At 37.3% G+C, this 20,082-nt stretch overlaps 1 protein-coding gene across 1 annotated transcript; it reads right to left on the bottom strand.

Annotated features, from left to right (window-relative positions):
* Positions 1-92: 92 nt before the first annotated feature.
* LOC131029203 (transmembrane 9 superfamily member 7) lies at positions 93-19,947 on the bottom strand. Its single transcript, XM_057959605.2, has 7 exons — positions 19,551-19,947; positions 3,217-3,381; positions 2,976-3,085; positions 2,600-2,708; positions 2,306-2,418; positions 1,654-1,807; positions 93-1,541 (listed from the first exon to the last, which is right to left on the bottom strand). Exons 1-7 carry the CDS (start codon positions 19,653-19,655, stop codon positions 384-386), a joined length of 1,914 nt encoding a protein of 637 aa, XP_057815588.2. The 5' UTR covers positions 19,656-19,947; the 3' UTR covers positions 93-383.
* Positions 19,948-20,082: the final 135 nt, after the last annotated feature.

Genomic DNA, 20,082 nt, shown 5'->3' with positions numbered 1-20,082 from the left:
CAACCACAAAGATCTGAATAATTAAAAGAATCCACCAAACAATTATGTCATATAATCTATTTAAAAAAAGATATCCAACAGACTATATCCAGTGGTTGAATAGACTTGACCAATAAATATCAAAGGTATCAGCATTCAATGCAATGGGAAACATTGTATTACATTGAAAATTAAGCTCCTCAAGCTTCTCATACTCGGGATTGTATCAGGAAGGTTAAAGCAAAGCAGAAAATACACCGTCATACAAGATTAGCATTGCCTTCGCTGCCAACATATCCTGTGATGTCATGCCGAAACTCTAAACTACATAAATGAGAAAGTAGCAATTCTTTAAGCCAGAACTTTCTGGGCCCTTATGAAAAACGACCAATATATGAGAAGCTTCAGTCAATCTTCACTGATGAGTATATCAGCTGCACGAACCAGAAGCAAGCATAGAAACCTATTGTTCCAGTCAATACAAAGAATGCATATGAAATGATCGTCATGTAACCAAAATACAAAATCCCAGAAACAAGCTTTGTGATCTCCAGCTTGGTGAAGAAATAGAATGTGGCATATAGAAACAAATAAAAGGCTGAAGAGCCTGCAGTCAAATAAGATCTCCACCACCAGTGATAATCTTCACTGCACAACTGAAAGTAGCATAGGACAATGGTTATCTCTGCACATGTGACAATAAGAATCACAAAGACGAGGAACAGAAACCCGAAGATGTAGTAGAACTGATGCAGCCATATAGAAGTTAAGATGAAGAATAGTTCAATAAAAACAGCACCAAAAGGCAAAATGCCTCCAATGAGTATAGAGAAAAACGGCCGCATGTACCAAGCTTGTTCTGGAATCTGACGGGGGATCTTATTGGTTTTCACTGGATCCTCAATTGCAGGTTTCTTGTACCCAAAGTAACTACCCACAAAGACCAATGGAACAGAAATTCCAAACCAGAGAGCAACCAAAGCAAACATGGTACCAAAAGGAACGGCACCTGATGATTTCTCACCCCATATCAACGTGTTCAGTACAAAGAAAATGCAAAATACAATGCCTGGAAACAAGAAGGCTGTCTTGAGTGTATTCTTTCTCCATTCTGTGCCTTTGAACATCTTATAAAGACGAGAAGAGCAGTACCCAGCAAACAAACCCATGAATACCCACAAAAGAAGCATAGCCGTCATGAGACCTCCACGATTTGATGGGGAAAGGAAACCAAACATTGCAAAAATCATTGTGACAAGGGTCATCCCAAAAAATTGTACTCCAGTTCCCACATAAACACACAGTAAGCTTGCATGGGCAGGAGCTCTAAATACATCTCCATGAACCAACTTCCAACCTGTTTCCTCTTGCGCTTCATCCTGTGTTTCTAATTGATTGTACTTTGAGATATCTCGGTATAATGTTCGCATCATTATCATTGCAACCATTCCAGAAAGAAATAATACAATCATCAAAGAATTAATGATAGAGAACCAATGGATCTGATCATCTGTCATGAGAAGGTATGTATCCCAACGAGATGCCCATTTCACAGGGCTATCCTGCAAGACTCACAAACATACCAAAGATAAGTTTGTAAACATCCCCAAGGTTGCAGCTCAAGCTGATGCAGAAGAGTGGTGTAAGATAATTCATATGAACACTAGTCAATACCTGGAATGAAACATCATAAGTAAAAATGATTTCGGTGTCTTCCACCACTTCCTGGGGTATATCAGTATTTGAAACTGTACGTTTAGTATTCGGATCACATGTTGTCAAATGGGGCTTTTCATCATTCCATGGTTTCTCATACTCATGCTTCACACTGTGATAAAGAGAGTAACTAATTTCAAAATATAGATCATTGTGAATATATGAAGTTGATATAACAGATTAAAGAATATTAACAAACTTGCAAAGAAATTCATGAACATAAATAATAATCTAAAAATTGTGAAGTGATATGAAACATAAATAATCTACTTAACATTATACTTTGAAATCAAGGAAACAGGTCAAATTGTATACATAACTTCAGTAAAATGTATTTTCCTGCTCGTTTAAAGTTTTACTCAGAACATCAAGAAAACAAATTTGGCAAATTCCATAATAGAATGGGTAACAATAATAAACACATTAGCAATCTTCATTTTCATCAAATGAAACAGACAAAAAGAATTGTAATCACAGTGAAACAACTAACAATAAGCTGACCTCAACTAAAAACTTAATGTCAGTATTTTTCTCCATAGCATTGTATGTAAGATGAAAGGGGATAGAATCACAAATAACTGATCCTCATCATTTTACTATATAGGCAAACCTGTATGGTGCGACTTCGAATCCTACAATACGTGCATAATCTGTCTCAAGATCCTTATGAAAAGACACGACAAAAGATAAATGATTGTGAATGAAATATCTCTCTTCAGAACTCTGTACCAAGGCAACAAAGCAGATCTCAAGTCAGTAGTGTTTATGTTCATGTTCAAAAACAAGTTACATTAAACTGCCTGAAAATATAGTTCAGCAATTTCCTAAAGCCAGGATTCCGCTTATGAAAATCAAATTAATCTATTCAATCTTAAAAGGCATGCAAGTAAGAATTTCAACTCACCCCGCTGAGGCTTGCTTTAAATCCAACCCTAAAGCCATGCTCATAAGAAGGAGACTGACCTGCATCAGATCTCAATCTAGCAACTGCCACCGGGAGATTATCCAAAATCCTGATTCCATTAAGACAAAAGCATATGAGCGGAACATCTCAGAATAATTTGACAACTTATGGATAAAGCTGAAAAAAATCTCTTGTTTGCACAGTATCTGTTGCATAAGCAGCAGCACAGAACTTGAAGATTAATATTAAAGCACTTGCTGGATGTGTCAAAGTGTAACTAGAATAAAAAATAATGAATAGAAAAAAAAGCTGTTGTCGTTTGGAACACCATCCCTTGCAGAATACTAAAACTCTCAAACAGAATAAACACCCTTACATATTCACACGATAGTCATCATCAATCTTCTCCTTGAAATTCTTTACTCCGCTTGCATCAAATTTAGTCTTACAAACAACATTGCAAAGTCTACTTTCTCTCATTTTAAACTGCAGCAGAGAAGCTACATTAATTTGTCTCGTAATAGCCACAGACATAAGAAGGTGCCAGAAATATTAAGGCATCTGCAATCTATATTAAAAAGCAAAAACAAACAAGTTGAAAGAATCTTGTAACTCACCATAAAAGGAGAATTTTCAATGCGATCACCTCGAAGAACTTCACCAAGATTTTCTGAAGAATCAACAATCTTCTTTGGATGACAATATGGCAGAGAATAGTACTCATAAGGAAGTTGAGTCCTTGTAGAAGCCAACTTGTTTACTTTGACCTGTAGCGTATCACCCTGGACGCACAGAGACACAATGAACATGTAGGATAGAAATAGCTTCCACACCACAAGGAAGCAAATAAATTAAATTAAAAACATACATACTTTGATTACATGATGAAAATTTTACATGCAGACTAGCTAAAATCATGCGTTGGCCCCTTAAACAAGGATGTCAGTAGCTGGTTAATCTGATGTAGAAATAAAAATTCAACTAGATACTGGCAGATGCAACCATGTATTTCAATTGCTAGTGATTGGGCAAAGACGAGCTATAATAAATTATTACATAATGATAGCCTTTCAAATGAATAGTCATAAGTGCACTGTCACATCCAGATGATGATATTAGTTATTTCAGGCTGATCAGAAATAATAACATATACCAGATTATATCAAGCCACTTTTTATTCAATATGAATTCTCACATGTGGCAGACAGGCAGATTGTGACAATATCTTATTAGCAAAGGTCAGTCCAAGTAGAGTTACTTGTGTATGGGGAACCAAAATTAATTGGAATTATAGTAATAATAGATCCCCACTCATCATCAAGAGATAAGATTCTCCTGATGCCAGGAAATTCCAGTGTATCACAGAGCGATCGGAGCTGAAAGATATTGATCAGAATGGGATTTCTGATAATAATTATGCTGGACCAGCTTGACCCATAAGCCCATTTCTCATTTTCTGTGGGTTTAGGGAAAGTAACTCAGGGTAGTGTAGGCGTTTACATTGAGTATCCAGATTATGGGGCCACAGGTTTTATATAATAAGTTGATCATTTTAATTAATGGGGTCGGCCAAAGATTGTGGTAGCCCATGAATGGTTGTACCATGGCATTGTAACACAGGCATAGTCTTATCACTACTTTTGAAGAGTTCAGCCAAATATTGATTAAAGGATTCGATAGGGCCAAAAATTCACTTTCAAACATTGGCATAGCTAAAACACCATGGATCAGTGGAACACTACATAGGTGACTTTCAATGGATAGTTGTCAAAGTTCTTGATGTATCTGCAAGAAGGACCACAGTTCTATTATAGAAGGATTGACAGAGCGACTAAAGGGGTTAGTCAAAGCATTGCAGTCTTCCACTCTTCAAGTGGCAATCAAAAGGGCCCTCGCTTTGGATATTCCTTACCTCAGATAAATCTTGAGTAAATTTGTTGTTCGAGCAGCTCCTACAATGCCTATTTGTTTGAGATTTAGGTGATTCTCTTAGCACCTAGGAATTGTAATTCTGTTAGCTATAGATTTGTTATATTTTTTATAATAATATTGCTACAGTTGTTAATAAAATTATCTCTAAGTGTAATTCTCACTATAATAAGAGGATTAGCGCAATTTGCAAACTACTGTGCTTTTTGTTCATTTTGCAAAGGTTTATCATTCATTTCTGCATATGCTGTTAAATACATTATCTGTTGCAATACATCTGATTTGAGATAAGATTTAAAAATTGGTTTTCTGTGGAGTTAAATCAATTAGAAATTTAGAAATATACAATATCCTTACTTGGGGATATTACAAGACCACATGCTACTTTTATTCAGAGGTGTCCAAAGCTTGGATGATCCAAGGCCAAACAGAACTTTACAAGCAAGCAGACACATAACAGAAGCTCTTCCCGAGAAGATGAAATGCAATTATTACAACAAAAAGTAAAATGTAATTTTCAACTAATCAGGCACTCCTCAAGTAATTAAATATAAAATTATTACACCAAAAGCCCTAGCAACTAAGTTGCATAAAAAGAGAGAATTCAGGAACAAAGTTATTTAATACAGGGCTGCAGATATCAATGAAGAGAAAAACAAAAGCCCAAGAAATGGAACAAACAAAAGTGGGAAAGAAAGACAAGTACAAATACAATATTCTCTGAGATGTAATAGGAACTACGATTGTACAAAATTCACCAGGTCAAGATGGCTTTCCATGTGGCTTAAAAAGGCTAATCCTTGATAAAGTGGATCCTTGACTCCATCAGTAATTTAGAAAATCATCTCACTAATTGGTTGCAGTTACCTTTGTAGAACTTATTCACAATGCCCTGTTTTTTATTGCAGGCACGGGGTATTAATGAAGCAATCTTTCTCACAGTTATCATTTGAGGAATAGTTCAAAAACTTACCAAGAAACCATGTGGCCTGCAAATACTCACAAGTTGTAGTACTTGGCAAGGAACTCACTTGCATACTAACAACCGAGTTGGCACAAGTTACAAACATGAAGTCATTGCGAGTAGTAGTACCACTACAAGTACTTCACAAGACCAGGCCTATGACTTGCTACTACATTTGCAATGCAGTCCGCAAAAGAAAGCTGCAAAAAAACACTATTTGGTTTTCCCTTTCAAGCCCTGCTCATCCTCACTTCTCATTCACACAACAATTTATCTCCTTTGATCTGAGTTGCCAAATCGGAATTGGGAACAGGTACAAATACACAAGTACAATATGCTAATATGAGTACATTTTGGATATCTACATTAAAAAATTAAAAATATATAATAATATTTAAATAATACAATATAAAAAAATTATATTAGTAAATTAGTATTAATTTGGCATGGGTAAGGCACAGTCGTTTGAGTATCGCTCCCAAGCAGAGATCCCTATTTGATACTACTATCTCCTCCAACTCACCCCCTGGTAAATTAAAAAATAATATATACAATTGAATAATAAATATGCATATTTAAAAATAATTTGTTAATAATTTATTAAAACCTTATGAAATAAAATAAAATATTAAATTAGCTTTAAAGTTGAAGCAAAATCCTAATCAATACACAATTTTAAAAAACTGTGCAAGCTGGTCGAACTGAAATAATGGCCCAGTATACAACACCAATAAACTCTAGTCTTTGTCGAAACATGTCTTTTGCTGGTTCGACTCTGGAATGATATCTACAGAACTTGAAACTCCCAAAATTGCCATTCAAGCAGCTGTGCTATGTTAAAAATAAGTTGCAATCCCATCCGCTGTCATTTGGACTAGACATTTGGAATGATTTTTGGAAGTGAGAAATTTGAGGTTTCAGATATAATTTATTTTTCTATTTCTTTAAACAAGTGGCACATCCACTTCATCAAGCTCCAACTAAATGCAACCGTACAAATTTTTCATTCCATGCAACACACCAAGTTCACAACCTTTGCTTGAAGGTATAGATTGAAATAGAGAGAAGCATGACAAAGCAAGTACATGCGTAAATTTTTGTTACTACAACAACCTTTTGTTCAACGTGGCAAGAAGCACATATTTAAAGAATTTGGTCACAAACTTGACAATTGCAAGAAAAGAGTTCAATGAAATCCATGACTTAAATAGTTTTTTGCTCCAAAAAGTACAACAAATGCAAAGACAATAATGTAAGGCAAAAAAAAATGATAGATGGAAGGAATTATCAACTTTCTAGTGACTTCAAATGGTTGGATGATGTTCTTAAGGTCAATCAACACCTGAAATACAATCAAGAATAATAAGAATCTAAGTCTAATTGTAGGAGAAAGATGTGCTTGAGATTGATATACAAAAGTGGTACAAGTTGTCACAGCTAATGCAACAGCATAAGTGACAAGAGTAAGACTACTTGAGGAGAGGCACCGTCACTTTTTTCAGCCCCTTACACTTGATCTTATGTTGGAAAACATAGGCAAACTTGATTGGTTGAAACCAAGAGGTGGACAACGGCAAGAACATCACCAAGATTTATAATCACTCTTAGGTGCTTAGCTTGATGAGAGATCATACAAAGGGGAAGGAGCTTGTGCAAGCAAGTGCCAGATGATTTGCAACCAACTTCATCAACTTGCACATATATTATGGTTTGCTAATGCCTTTGAAGCAAAATTTTGTGAGCCAATGGTTGGTGGAGTTAATTTTATGATATCTATACAAAGAGCGCAAATATAACTTCAAACATCTATTTAAATTTTAAATTGCATCATTTAATTTCACTTATTCTAAATTCTAGTTGATGTCATGGAAATGTGGATAAGAGTCAAAAACAAAGTTCAATGTAAGTATGTTAAATTCAACCATAAAAACCAAAACAAAGAACTAAAAATCATTCCAAAAACCTAAGTTACCGGTTCAGGTTCGGGTTCAAAGAACCCGATACGCTGGTACGGCAAAATTTTGAAAAGGGTTTTGGGTTCGTTAGTACAAAAACATGTAAATTATATATATGCAACCTATAAGCATGAATTAAGATTAGCATGTCACATAGCATCATATAAACAACAAAACCAACATAAACTTGTAATCGTAGCATCATGATCATACCATAACAGCATCATATACATCAAGTTTAATATCAAAATGATAAAATATTCAAGTATCATTGTTTCAACTTTCAACAATTTAAAGTTTGATCATTAAATGGATTCAAACTAAGAACATCCAAGTTTAATTTTTCAAACTGAGGACTTGGATTTTGTCGACAACGCCCCCAACGGGGTCAAGGGGCAGCGCCCTTTGCAGGGGTCTGGGGGCAGCGCCCCTAGAGGGGTCAAGGGGCAGAGCCCCTTGCGGGGGTCTGGGGGCAGCGCCCCTAGCGGGGTCAAGGGGTAGAGCCCCTTGCGGAGGTCTGGGGGCAGCACCCCTTGCGGGGTCGAGGGGCAGCGCCCCTCGCAAGGTCCCGGGGCAGCGCCCAGGGCGCACTCCTTGTCGCAATACAAGGTGGGGTCGAGGGGCAGTGCCCCCGCCGCCAACACCAAATCACAACCTTCAAACCCACACGGAACTCCATGGCGTGCATCAGTTTTCTGTTTTTTTAAGACGTCTAATTTTCTGCTTCTTAAGGTTATAACTTTCACTTTTTACAAGGCGGAATTGAAAAAAAAATTAAATTTGCATTTTTTTTGACTTTATGGGCCGCCCAGGTTTGACTAGGTCCGCCCGGGTTCGACTGGGTTTTTCGAACCCTGGTCGAACCCAAGTCGAACCGGACCCATACCACGGACCCAGTCGAACCCGGACTCGTACCAGGGGGGCCCAGAGGCGAACCCGGTAACCTAGCCAAAAACATATCAAAGGAGATTCAAAAAGCATGAAATAAGTTTAACAAAATAACAAGAAAGGAGAAGAGTCTCCCGAACATGCTTCCATGATGCCTTTGTTGCTTCTCCCTTGTTTCCCTCCTCTCCAAGTTCCAAATGAGTGTAGCTCTCAACTTTTAGCATTAACCATGGATGCCAAATGGAGATTCAAGATGGTTGAAAATGAAAACATATGCTATGCAAATGCAAAGAGTGATGCTATGAGAAAGCTCTAAGTATCTATTCAAATTCCACTATAATAACAATGCTCTAATGCTTCCTCCTTTGCTTGAGGAGAAGGGTTCTATTTATAGGCAAAATAGAAGATTGGATGGTCAAGATTGATCTGGTTTGTAGAGGGCCAAGATTGTATGATTCATGATCCATGTGATGGCTTTCAACCCAATCCCATGATGACAAGTGTCAACCTGAGATGGCTTGAGAGGAGAGGGAAGGAGCATTTAATGCCTGACAAGACATGAGGGTAATCTCATGTGGGTTGGGTTATTGGATAAAGCTATTATCCAAGGGTAAGGTTATTATCCAATGGGTAAACTCTTGTGCAAAGTTTACCCATGGTTAAGCCTTGACTAAAGGGTCAAGGCCCATGTGGGTTAGTGTGTTGAAGAAGGGAAGCATTTATGACTCTGTAACAGTCTTCAATGGTTGAGATAATGGGTTGGGGGTTAATTTTGGTTTAGGATTGTGCAAATGATAAGAAGAGGGATTAGGCTAATTTAGAAGGGGTTAGAAGAATCTAGAAGCAAATGGGTGAGGATAAAGTGGAATCTTAATTAAAATAAAATCATTTATTTCAACCAAAATATGCAACTTGCATTTGTAGGAGAATGCAAGTGGATGAGACATTTTTAAAATAATATTGATTTATTTAAAAGGGGATTTTAAATAAATTTTTAATTTATTTAAATGAGAGAAGGGATTTTATGATTTTTAAATAAATGTTAAATTTATTTAAATGAAAGGAAAGAGGGAAATTAAATAAATTAGATTTATTTAATAACTGGACTATAGTTAGTATTTTTAATTAAAATAAATTTATTAAATTTATTTAATCAAAATTGCAAAATAGGGGTTGAGTGAATTAATCAAATGTAAATTTAATTAATAGAGGAATATTAATTCATTAAATATATATTTAAATATTCATTTAATTTGTGGACAGATTTAAGTGTCTACACTAGTTATTAGATATTGCTCTTTTAAAAAAAATTACTTTTAACTACAACTTTGATTTGTTGCCAAGTGTGAGAGTCTTTAGTTAGGGTTTCATGCTTGGTGGATAGGGACCATGGACAAGGCCAAGGAGGCCATTCAAAACTATTATGGGGTAATAAAAGAAAATCTAAACCCATTTCGAACATGTATGAAAAGTCAAACAATCAATTCATTCATATAGCATTGTTCCACCTCACCCCACCCCCCAAAAAAAAAATTAAAAAATACACAAATGACTTCAGGGGTGTTGATAAGGACATCATGGAGGGCCTCTCAACATGCATTGTGAGAATGTTGCTTAAGATTTGAGGCCGAGGACATGATTATTGAAGAGTTGAGCAAATCCAAACATGTTGAGGGAAGGCACTTCACTTCACAACTAGCTATCTAAGGGGGAACCAACCAAGCACCAAGTAATAAAAAAATTCAACCTTAACTTCACTTCAAAATCTTTGAAGCGTGCAATTATTGCATGCTTACAAATTTCTGATTATCTATTTTGTAGCTATTCAGTGGGAATATTGGGGTGGCCCCAAATCTTCAAAAAGAAGCCATTTGAATTTTGTCTGAACCTTGCAACGCTTTTGGATGAGAGACCAGTTAGTAATACAAAAGAGCCTCAATGAGCCCATCTTCATACAATACAACCTTTGCCTTCACTTGAAAAGGTGGAAGGCTTAAATTAGTTATGAGGAGATTGATTTGGATGATATTCGTTCATGTAGTGACTAGATTACCTAGGATGAGGTCCCCGTGCTTATAAAAGACAAGGTTGCTGATTTTGAGAAGCAAGCAAAGGAGTTTGCAACTAAAGCAAAAGCATGAGGTGTTAGATTGGATGAAATCATAAAATGATGATGTCACTTGAAGAGGAGACATTACCATCTAGTTCCAAGGTGAAGCCACAACTAATTGCAAGAACCAAGACCCCAGCCATCACTAGGATGTATACAAGAAGAGAAATTATAAATTGTTGCAACTTGCACGGAATTGTGATTTTTAGTTTCTTCTCAATTTAAGTGTTCTGCCCTACACGTGAATAGTAATGAGAACAGGAAGAAGGAAGAAAGAAGAAAGAAAATGCACTAGAGCTAGAAAAGAGAATGGAAAAACTTCTCAAAAGGACTCCAGAGAAGTTAACTGCATGAGAAATTTTGCACAGATACAAAGTAAAAAGGAAAATATATCAGTATGCCATCTTTACTCAAAAGAAATAAAATAAAACAAAATAAAAACTATAAGAAGAAAATGGTTGGGAAGGATTTGAAGGCTCGTGCTTTTGAAGTTCTTGGTCCTCTGCTTCTCATTACCCTCTCAGCACAAATTATCACATCCCAACTGAGTATAATGAAGGTTATAATGGAGCTACACTAGAAAGATATGGATTTCCAGGGCCGGGATGCCTATATACAACTCAGCATAATATCAAAAAATTCAATGACTCAACTCAACAGCAGTTGCTCTTGAATATCAAATGATTCGATGAATTTTCTCTGGGTTCTGTTCTCAAATCTGGCCTTCAACAATAACAACGGCAACAAAGATACTTCTGCAGATGGTGACAGATGGCATCTGCCTAACAATAGATGAAGCAACCATGATGAAAGATCTTCTGATATGGCTGTGACAGCCTTTGTCACACTGTTATGATAGGGATGTAATCCCACTATAGTAAAGTTTATAGTGAGCTACCAGTCTTTGTTTCCTCAAATACCTCCAGTAAAAGAATTGTTTATTTTAAGATTCTACTACTGTTTAACAGGAGATATGGCATTGTGATATTATAAGATTGAGTCAATTTTACAGGCTGTTTTGATATGGGACTTATGATGATCATTTCAGTAGATCTCCTCTTATATGTCCAGAAGCTGATTTTACATGATGGAAATATCAGCCACATAAAGGCTACATTCCTTGGTATATTAACATGGAAAATAGTCAATCTGTACGTATTCTTTCTGTTCAATGTAGTGAGACATAGAAGGAACAGTCTGCAAAAATATCTGGTCCTGTATGGAGAACAGTATGGTTGTCTGAAACGATCAGCAATCAACTCCTATTTGAGGGTATTGCTCATGTGGTTGGACCCTCTCAAGCAATCACCAATGTTTTGTGAGTTGCACATTTCAAGTTGAACATAACACTTTGTGACGTAGGGAAAACTAATTCACCTTGTGATGTGAAAAGAAGTGGAGAAGTAAAATTGTAATGTCCCCTTTTGGCATGTTCCTAAATCTTGCCCTAAAAATCACAAGTTCAATTAAAATAAGAAATATAGTTCATTAAGATACAACTTACCAATTAACAATGTACTTTCCAACATAAAATTTGGTTTAACCCCTGCATTAATGTTAGTCAACATTTGAAACATAATCTATAAGGCCAATTATTTCCATAAGGGTTAGGAATCCACTAACATATAAATGCATATATAATCATTCACGTTAACAATCAAATAGACATTTAAGTTAAATAACATCTCTCATTAGGAGCTAATCTATAGTTGTATTTCCAAGAATCAACCGTTGTAAGGAATTTAGAGGAAAGCACAATTGAGTGCCCAAAACCATTCACCACATTTAACCCCAAGGGCGTGGAGCATCCAACCAAGACAACTGGACCCCTTGGCCCACAAGTGACAGGAACGTCCAACCAAGACAATTCCATCCAACTTGAGGTGGTGTACTTAGAGGGGGAACCTATATTTTCTTTCTCAACCATGTCTCCTTACTAACCCATATAATGATTGCTTCTTTCACTTCCCACAACAAACCATCATGTGGATTGGAGAGGATAACACAAAGGGTGCCCAGAACAATTTGCCACAACTAAGCCCAAGGGTACAGAGCATCCAACCAAGACAATCGATCCCTTGGCCCAGAAGTGGCAGAAACATCCAACCAAGACAATTCCATCCAACATGGGGTGGCCTACTTAAAGAGGGAACCCGTATCTGCTTTCCCAATCGTATTACCTTGCCAACCCCTACATGATTGTTCATATTGATTAAATAAATAATTATAAGAGTAGATGGATTAGCAATTCCCATTCTTAATTATCTTAAAACTACAAAAGAAATTATATGTTAGGAAAGACCCTCATATTGCATACCAATTACTTGCTAGATCACAAGTCTGCCATTTGGAGGTTATTAGATCCAAGTCTGCTGTTGCAGATTATGTATAACTGATCTGATCCAATTCCTTGATGAATGGAGGTTTTATATATAAGAACTTCTGCTCTGATTCAATGAATGCAGATTATATATGTAGGAGAACTTCTAATTCCCTTTTAATCTGTCATTTCTGTTTTTAGACAATCCGATCTGATTCTCCACGATCTGGTTCGTTCTATGGATTCAATTCAGATCTTAAAATACTTATCTAGTTCCAACAAGGAACAAGTATTGCCTTCACATACTTATAAACTTATTAATTCCAAACTGACAATGGTAAGTCAGATTTCTGCCTTTTCTTGGTTTATTTCCCTATTTAAATCTGAATACTTTTCTTTCTCCCCTTCCTTATCCTACCTTCCTTTTATATCCCATTGTACCTTTTCTTTGAGGGAGGCGACCTTTCACAAGAAGTCGGCCTTATTTTCTTTACCTTTTCTTTTTAATCCCAGCACTGCTTATTACACCAAGTCAGCCTTCATAAGATCATTATTTTTAAATATTAGCTTGGGAATAAATTAATTTTGTTTTCAATATAGAGGATCACGTCTGAAGGAGAGAGGTCGACCCTTGTTATTAGTTTATTTTATTTATTATTATTATTTATTTATCTTGGTTGGCATTCAATAGGTAATTGCTTTTTTATTTATTATAATCCCCTTTGCCCTTGGGTCAGCCTCTAAGAAGACAATCACTCAGGCATTATTCATATGAATATTGTTTCTGATTTATTTTTAGTTTGGGGGCATTACAAAAATATCCTTCCTACACTAATCTATGAGAGAAGGCATGTGCAAAAATTGAATCGATCATACAATTACAAGAAAATAAACACAAAAGCAATATACCATAACATATTGATTTAAGTGGAGAAAACCCTTTTAAAAGAACAACCCTACACTCCAAAAAGCAATTCAATATATCATTCAGCATTCAATGGTTACAATACACTTATAGAGTCTAAGACTTCACAGGAGTATCACCAACAAGAGACCTAGAGCAATTCTGACAGCATAACTGTTGATGATATAGCGTCGGTAGAAATCCTACAGGCCGACTCAGCAAGATCAAATGTGTGAATGGCCTATTGGCCTTACACATTTGATGAATCTATCAACTTATATTAATCCTTTAATATCTTTATTAAGTTACATATGCATTATCAGGTTTAATGATTAAACATACATTATCGAGTTTGACTTTACCGGATTTGTTTCAAAGGGGCCGACTTTTAGTTAAAGCCCGCCACCCCTCATTTGAAGGCATGCGATGCTTCATGAAGGTCGTGCCTCCTTGATGAGAGCCGACTCTTGGATATCTCCTTTCGACGGATATATATGGACGTGGTCTTCCCTCTTTGGAACAGAGATAAGACAGCAAGTTCGATCATAATCAGGCAGATTTGAATTCATGTAGAAGCAGATCAATTGATGGTGAGAAATTTATGTAGCGTGCTCGAGGGTGACGATAAGAGCTTATTGTCTATGGTTGGGAAGGCAACAGATCTGATGTTTGCCTGTGGTTAATGAGCACTACCTTAAACTCAACATGGTATCAGAGCGGGTTCCTTCTATAGAGCCTAACTGCTTGAAGGTAGATCCTGTGCTCTCAAGGGAAATTCAATCACAAACAATTGCAGATTTAAGATCTCTTCCGGATCGAAAGGCGACTACAGAGGATAATGCAGCGATTACACTCGTTGACCTCCGCCCTTCACAGTGGCGTTGGTCAGGCGTCTAAACAAACTAGGTGGCAATCAAGGGATTGGGTCTCCCCAGGCCTCGAGAACAAGTATGATGGCCCAAAATCCTTTGTGTTTGAAGTTCTGTTGGTAAACGCAAACAGCAACCTATGCAAAAAGTTGCCTGCTGCCCAGTCACAGGATTTCGCCCAAGATTTCAAAGCTCAACATTGTCAGCGTTGAAAGATGTCGGCTTGTGACTCGAACTCGGGCTGTTGTGGCTTGAGAGGTTTCTGTGCTCGATACAAATTCTTTGAAGAAGAAGAAAGGGCTAGAGACGGAGCCTGCAGCCCTGTGGAATCAGTACTTGGATTAGCTTTATCAGCACAACAAGCTCGGATTGTATATCGATGTCAGCCGAATGGGGTTTACGGATGAATTCGTGGAGGCGATGGAACCCAAGTTTCAAAGCGCTTTTAAGGCCTTGGAAGAGCTTGAGGCTAGTTCGATTGCCAATCCGGACGAGGGTGCATGGTCAGGCATTATTGGCTTAGTAAGTCTAGTATTGCTCCCAATCCTAATTTGCGGCAGCAGATTGATAGAACGCTTGACGCTATCTGCAAGTTTGCTGACAATGTAATGAACGTCAAGGACGACCTCTCAGCTCAGAGCATCGCCCGATTCTTGTTGCCAGCTTCCCAATGTTAATTCACTTTGAATTTGGTTTTGGAAGAGTTGCAGAAGGATCCGTGGGCGGCGCAGATGGATGCAAGAGCTGCACATTGCACTGGCACTGCTCTTAGCGTGGCCGCAGGGCTGGTTGGGGCTTGTGTGCTTGGCACTGCTCTCAGCGTGGCCGCAGGGCTGGTTGGGGCTGGTTGGGGCTTGTGTGCCTGGCACTGCTGCCAAAATTATGCTTTTCATTGGCGGTCCCTCTACCCAAGGTTTAGGCACTGACGAATCTTTATTCAAGGAAGGAAGATTGCTTGCATTTCTTCGCAGAAGAAGAATCAACATTCAGAGGGAGTTTGACATATCGTCAAATGTAACCTTGGACAAAGAGGTCAAAAGGTTGATATTTGCTTCAGAGGTTGCTTGTTTTTCAGCTTTAAAGGGAGCCTAACATTTCAGCTTCAAAGGGAGCCTGACATTTCAGCTTCAGAGGGGGCCACGTCATCATGAAGATTTGGTTAATGCATTTTTCTTTGTGATGGAGAAATTTGAGGTGAAAGCCCTTGTTAATGAGTTCTTCTCTGAGAGAGAGAAGTTCAAGGTGCAATCCCTTGTTAATGAGTTCTTCTTTGTGAGAGAGAAGTTCGAGGTGCAATCCCTTGTTAATGAGTTCTTCTTTGAGAGAGAGAAGTTCGAGGTGAAATCCCCTGTTAATGAGTTCTTCTCTGTGAAGAATAAGTTTGAGGTGCAATCCCTTGTTAATGCATTCTTCTCTAGGAGAAGTTTGAGGTGAAAGCCCTGAATCCACCCTCTGCGAATAGGTATGGTGGATCCACCCTCAGCGAATAGGCATGGTGGATATGCATTCTTCTCTGTGAGAGAAGTTTGAGGTTTCAGCCTTGTTATGCATTCTTCTTTGTGAGAGAAGTTTGAGGTATCAGCCCTTGTTATGCATTCTTCTTTGTGAGAGAAGTTTGAGGTATCAACCCTTGTTGTGCATTCTTCTCTGTGAGAGAAGTTTGAGGTATCAGCCCTTGTTGTGCATTCTTATCTGTGAGAGAAGTTTGAGGTTCTGGCCCTTGTTCCACCCTCTGCGAGTAGGTATGGTGGATGTCATGTGAGAGACTCCATGACTTAGCATTTGTGTGTATTCACCCTTTGAGAGTAGCCATTGTGGTCAAATCTCACAATTAGGTGATATGCTATCACAATGAGGTGATAAGCTTCTTTCATTCACATGAGCGTAGTCATTATGTTAGTCAACACGATGAGGTGATGTGACTTGTAGAGATTAAGAAGGATTCCTCCCTAGCTAAGAGGGAGTGTTGATGATATAGCGTCGGTAGAAATCCTACAGGCCGACTCAACAAGATCAAATGTGTGAATGGCCTATTGGCCTTACACATTTGATGAATCTATCAACTTATATTAATCCTTTAATAACTTTATTAAGTCACATATGCATTATCAGGTTTAATGATCAAACATACATTATCGAGTTTGAATTATCGGATTTGTTTCAAAGGGGCCGACTTTTGGTTAAAGTCCGCCACCCCTCATTTGAAGGCATGCGATGCTTCATGAAGGTCGTGCCTCCTTGATGAGAGCCGACTCTTGGATATCTCCTTTCGACGGATATATATGGACATGGTCTTCCCTCTTTGGAACAGAGATAAGACAGCAAGTTCGATCATAATCAGGCAAATCGAATTCATGTACAAGCAGATCAATTGATGGTGAGAAATTTATGTAGCGTGCTCGGGGGTGACGATAAGAGCTTATCGTCTATGGTTGGGAAGGCAACAGATCTGATGTTTGCATGTGGTTAACGAGCACTACCTTAAACTCAACAATAACAATACCTACAAAACTCACTATATAACCATCATCTCAAGCACCTAATAAATAGAAGCTACACATGAAATTGTTAAACGGTAATTAGGAAACAATAAGTTGAAACCATCCAAAATATGACACCCAAATCTCTACTCAAAATTCAATTCCCAAATCTTAGTCAAAATCCAGCACCCAAATCTCACAGTGTGTCCCAAATCTCACAGTGTGTCCACGAGCTAAATATAGGATATTCCTAACACTTGACATAAGTTGTCATACATTGTTATTATTCACTCACCAATTTGAGCATTCCATTTTGGATCTGTTATCTCCATTCAGAGATGCCTTGTCATATATCATAACATGCATCAAAAGTTGGTCAACAAGTGTAACTCCCTCTTCTAGCTCTTGTATGCATCACATATGCTTTTACATCTCCAATGTGGGATGTCCAACTTTTGGGGACCAGAACTTTTGGTCCAAGAAGTTGATTGAGCCCCTTTTTTTATACCATAGATCTCGAAAAGGTCCATGTTGTCATAACCTGCTTGCTCCATTTAAGGCCCATTTCAACATTATTCAAGCCAACATCAACCTCTAGAACCCTATAAATTGCATTTTTTTCATTTTTAACTGCAAGATGCAAGACTGAGACACCTTTCCTAAAACAATGAGACTGAGGGCAGAAGGGGGCATTTTGTCCTCATTGCCAAGTTTTCAATATGTCTATGGAATCCATAACAAAGTCTTGAGGGTAAGGGGCACATCACTAAAGATTTGATAACACTATGGATAGCTGTAAATTAGCATGCTAGAAATACATGCCTTCCTTCAATAGTGACATGCTTTGTGCTTCTACTCAATTTAATCATAAAGTGCAAAAAGAGCTAATCTCTGGGGCAACTCACACTAATTTGATCTCGAACGACACCGGTTTCCAAATCTCCCTAAAGAAAATCATTCCTTAGTAATTTGGCTCAAATAAGCCACCTATCATATAAGCTGGACTAAACATTCAATTCTTCCTGGAAGAGTAAATACCAGTACATGTAGGGCAAATACTGATGTAGATAAACGATTTATTCTATGTAACAGGGGAATTGCCCCCACATTGGGTATGAAATATAACTGCAAATTCCTGCTTTATATTTGTAAAATTTTAGCAGTTCAATGTGAGACAGTAGCATGTCAATTATTATGAATTGCGCATAGAATCCTGTCATTTGTTTTATTTGGTCTGGAAATTAGTGTGAACAAATTTTACTATCAAAAAATTCTAACAATAAATGAAATATTTAGCTCAGCCCAAATCTAACAATAAAATTATAAATGAGATACTAGAAAACAACATTAAGGATGTATGAATTGAAATATTAGGGCTCGCTGGACCATAGGCGTGTATAATAATTAGAATAGCAGTTGGATGATGCATTGTGAACACAGAAAATCAACAAGATTAAATAGAACACCATAAATCATCAAGAAAAATAGACCACATAAACTAAAGTCTCAAGAGAATTTGCCGGGCAAATCTTTCTTACTTCATTATAATCAAAGTTTTCCTTTTTATGTAGAGTATTCCTCCTTTCCGCAATTATTACTTTTAAATTAACTAATGGCATAACTTAAAAAAATCTTTCTTAAATTTTCAATCCTGTTTCCATTTCTTTGACTGTATTAAATTAAAATGCAGTGGCTATTCCTTTCTATATCCTATCGGCCTATACTTGCACCTAAGGTGGTATTGCTAGTTGTTAATGCTCCATAGCCTGGAAACCTATTCTGATACCTGCTAAATATGATAGTTGAATTATTTACAAGCTATGTAACAATGATTAAAAATTTAATTTGGGGGTGGGGGTGGGGGTGGGGGTGGTGAATAGATGAAGAAACGTAAGGATAAAAAACAAGGGAATTCTAGAAATACCTTTAAAATCATAGAAATTATATTTGACTGAAAAAATAACATGGCGACATGGAGGGAAACCACTGAGTGAGGAGTGGGGAGATCCCAAAACCATAATTCACAGGGTTTTACATAAAAGTTGAAATTATAGCCCAATAAATAGATTTTTCTGTTATAATCAGTATATCATGTGTGGTAGTCAAATAATGAAATTGCACTCCTTGAAGCAAACAACAATCATTACAGACGTCAAGCTTATACAATCCATGATGTGCAATGGAAACAGGTTTCAGGAAACAAATCCCTAATACAAGATAAGTGAGTAGATGATTCCGGATAGTCTCTAATTTCCATCATCAGGCACCACGGAACGATGTCCAGGCATCTGGTTTTTTGTTTCTTATCAACAAAAACCATATCAAAGCATGTAAGGCCATGTAAGTCCAGACTTTCCAAGATTTTGGCACTATACTATCAACAAAAAACAGCCAGCCTGAGCCCTTCACGTTCTCAATATTTGCAGAGAGAGAAAACTCAAACAACCCATTAAACACAACAAAGGCAAACCCTTGGACCTCAAAGAAAACAAGTGGGCATGAGAAATATCTAAAGGGGTGATTGAAACTTGCCTTCTTGAAATCTCGAGGAGCGACTCCAGGAAGATAGAAGCACTCTGCTCTCAACAAAAGCACTACCACAATGGAAATCCATATCACCAGTTTCATCACTGCCATATTCAGTTTCGATCAAAACCTATAAACCCACTTGTCCAATCTCGGCTTCGGTTGGTTATGTAAGAGAGTTGGCTCTGGAAAAACAAGTTGGATCTGTACTCAGGTAGTCAAGGGTTTATTATTTATTGTCATTTTATATGGAGGAAGGAAACCAGGAACAAAACGGAAAAAACACAGTTGATTAACACTATTTCGTCTCCTTTGATTTGGATGGCAATCCTATTTTGTACCAAGGAAATTGGAAAGAACGATACTTAGTACGCCAGCGTGAAAATTGACGTCCATTTATAACTTCTTCTTTGTTTTTACTGTAAAACAATTGCTGGTTTTTTTAAATTGTCCCTCTCCCCTTGACTTTGCAATTTAATAACATAACCATCAAGTTTTTTAAAGATCTCCATATAATATTGTCTAGAAACATTTACCA

Source organism: Cryptomeria japonica, chromosome 3 (genome assembly GCF_030272615.1).
Source record: "Cryptomeria japonica chromosome 3, Sugi_1.0, whole genome shotgun sequence".
In the NCBI taxonomy this organism is placed as follows: Eukaryota; Viridiplantae; Streptophyta; class Pinopsida; order Cupressales; family Cupressaceae; genus Cryptomeria; species Cryptomeria japonica.
Note: the sequence above shows the minus strand (reverse complement) of the source record. Positions and strands in the feature narration are given on the sequence as shown.

Bases quoted from the DNA above. Each gene is read 5' to 3' on its own strand.
- LOC131029203 (XM_057959605.2), bottom strand. From the start codon at position 19,655: ATGGCAGTGATGAAACTGGTGATATGGATTTCCATTGTGGTAGTGCTT. The intron at 3,086-3,216 runs GTGAGTTACAAG...TCTCTGCTGCAG, and splicing joins TTGAAAATTCTCCTTTTATG to TTTAAAATGAGAGAAAGTAG. The intron at 1,542-1,653 runs GTATTGACTAGT...TGAGTCTTGCAG, and splicing joins CTTATGATGTTTCATTCCAG to GATAGCCCTGTGAAATGGGC.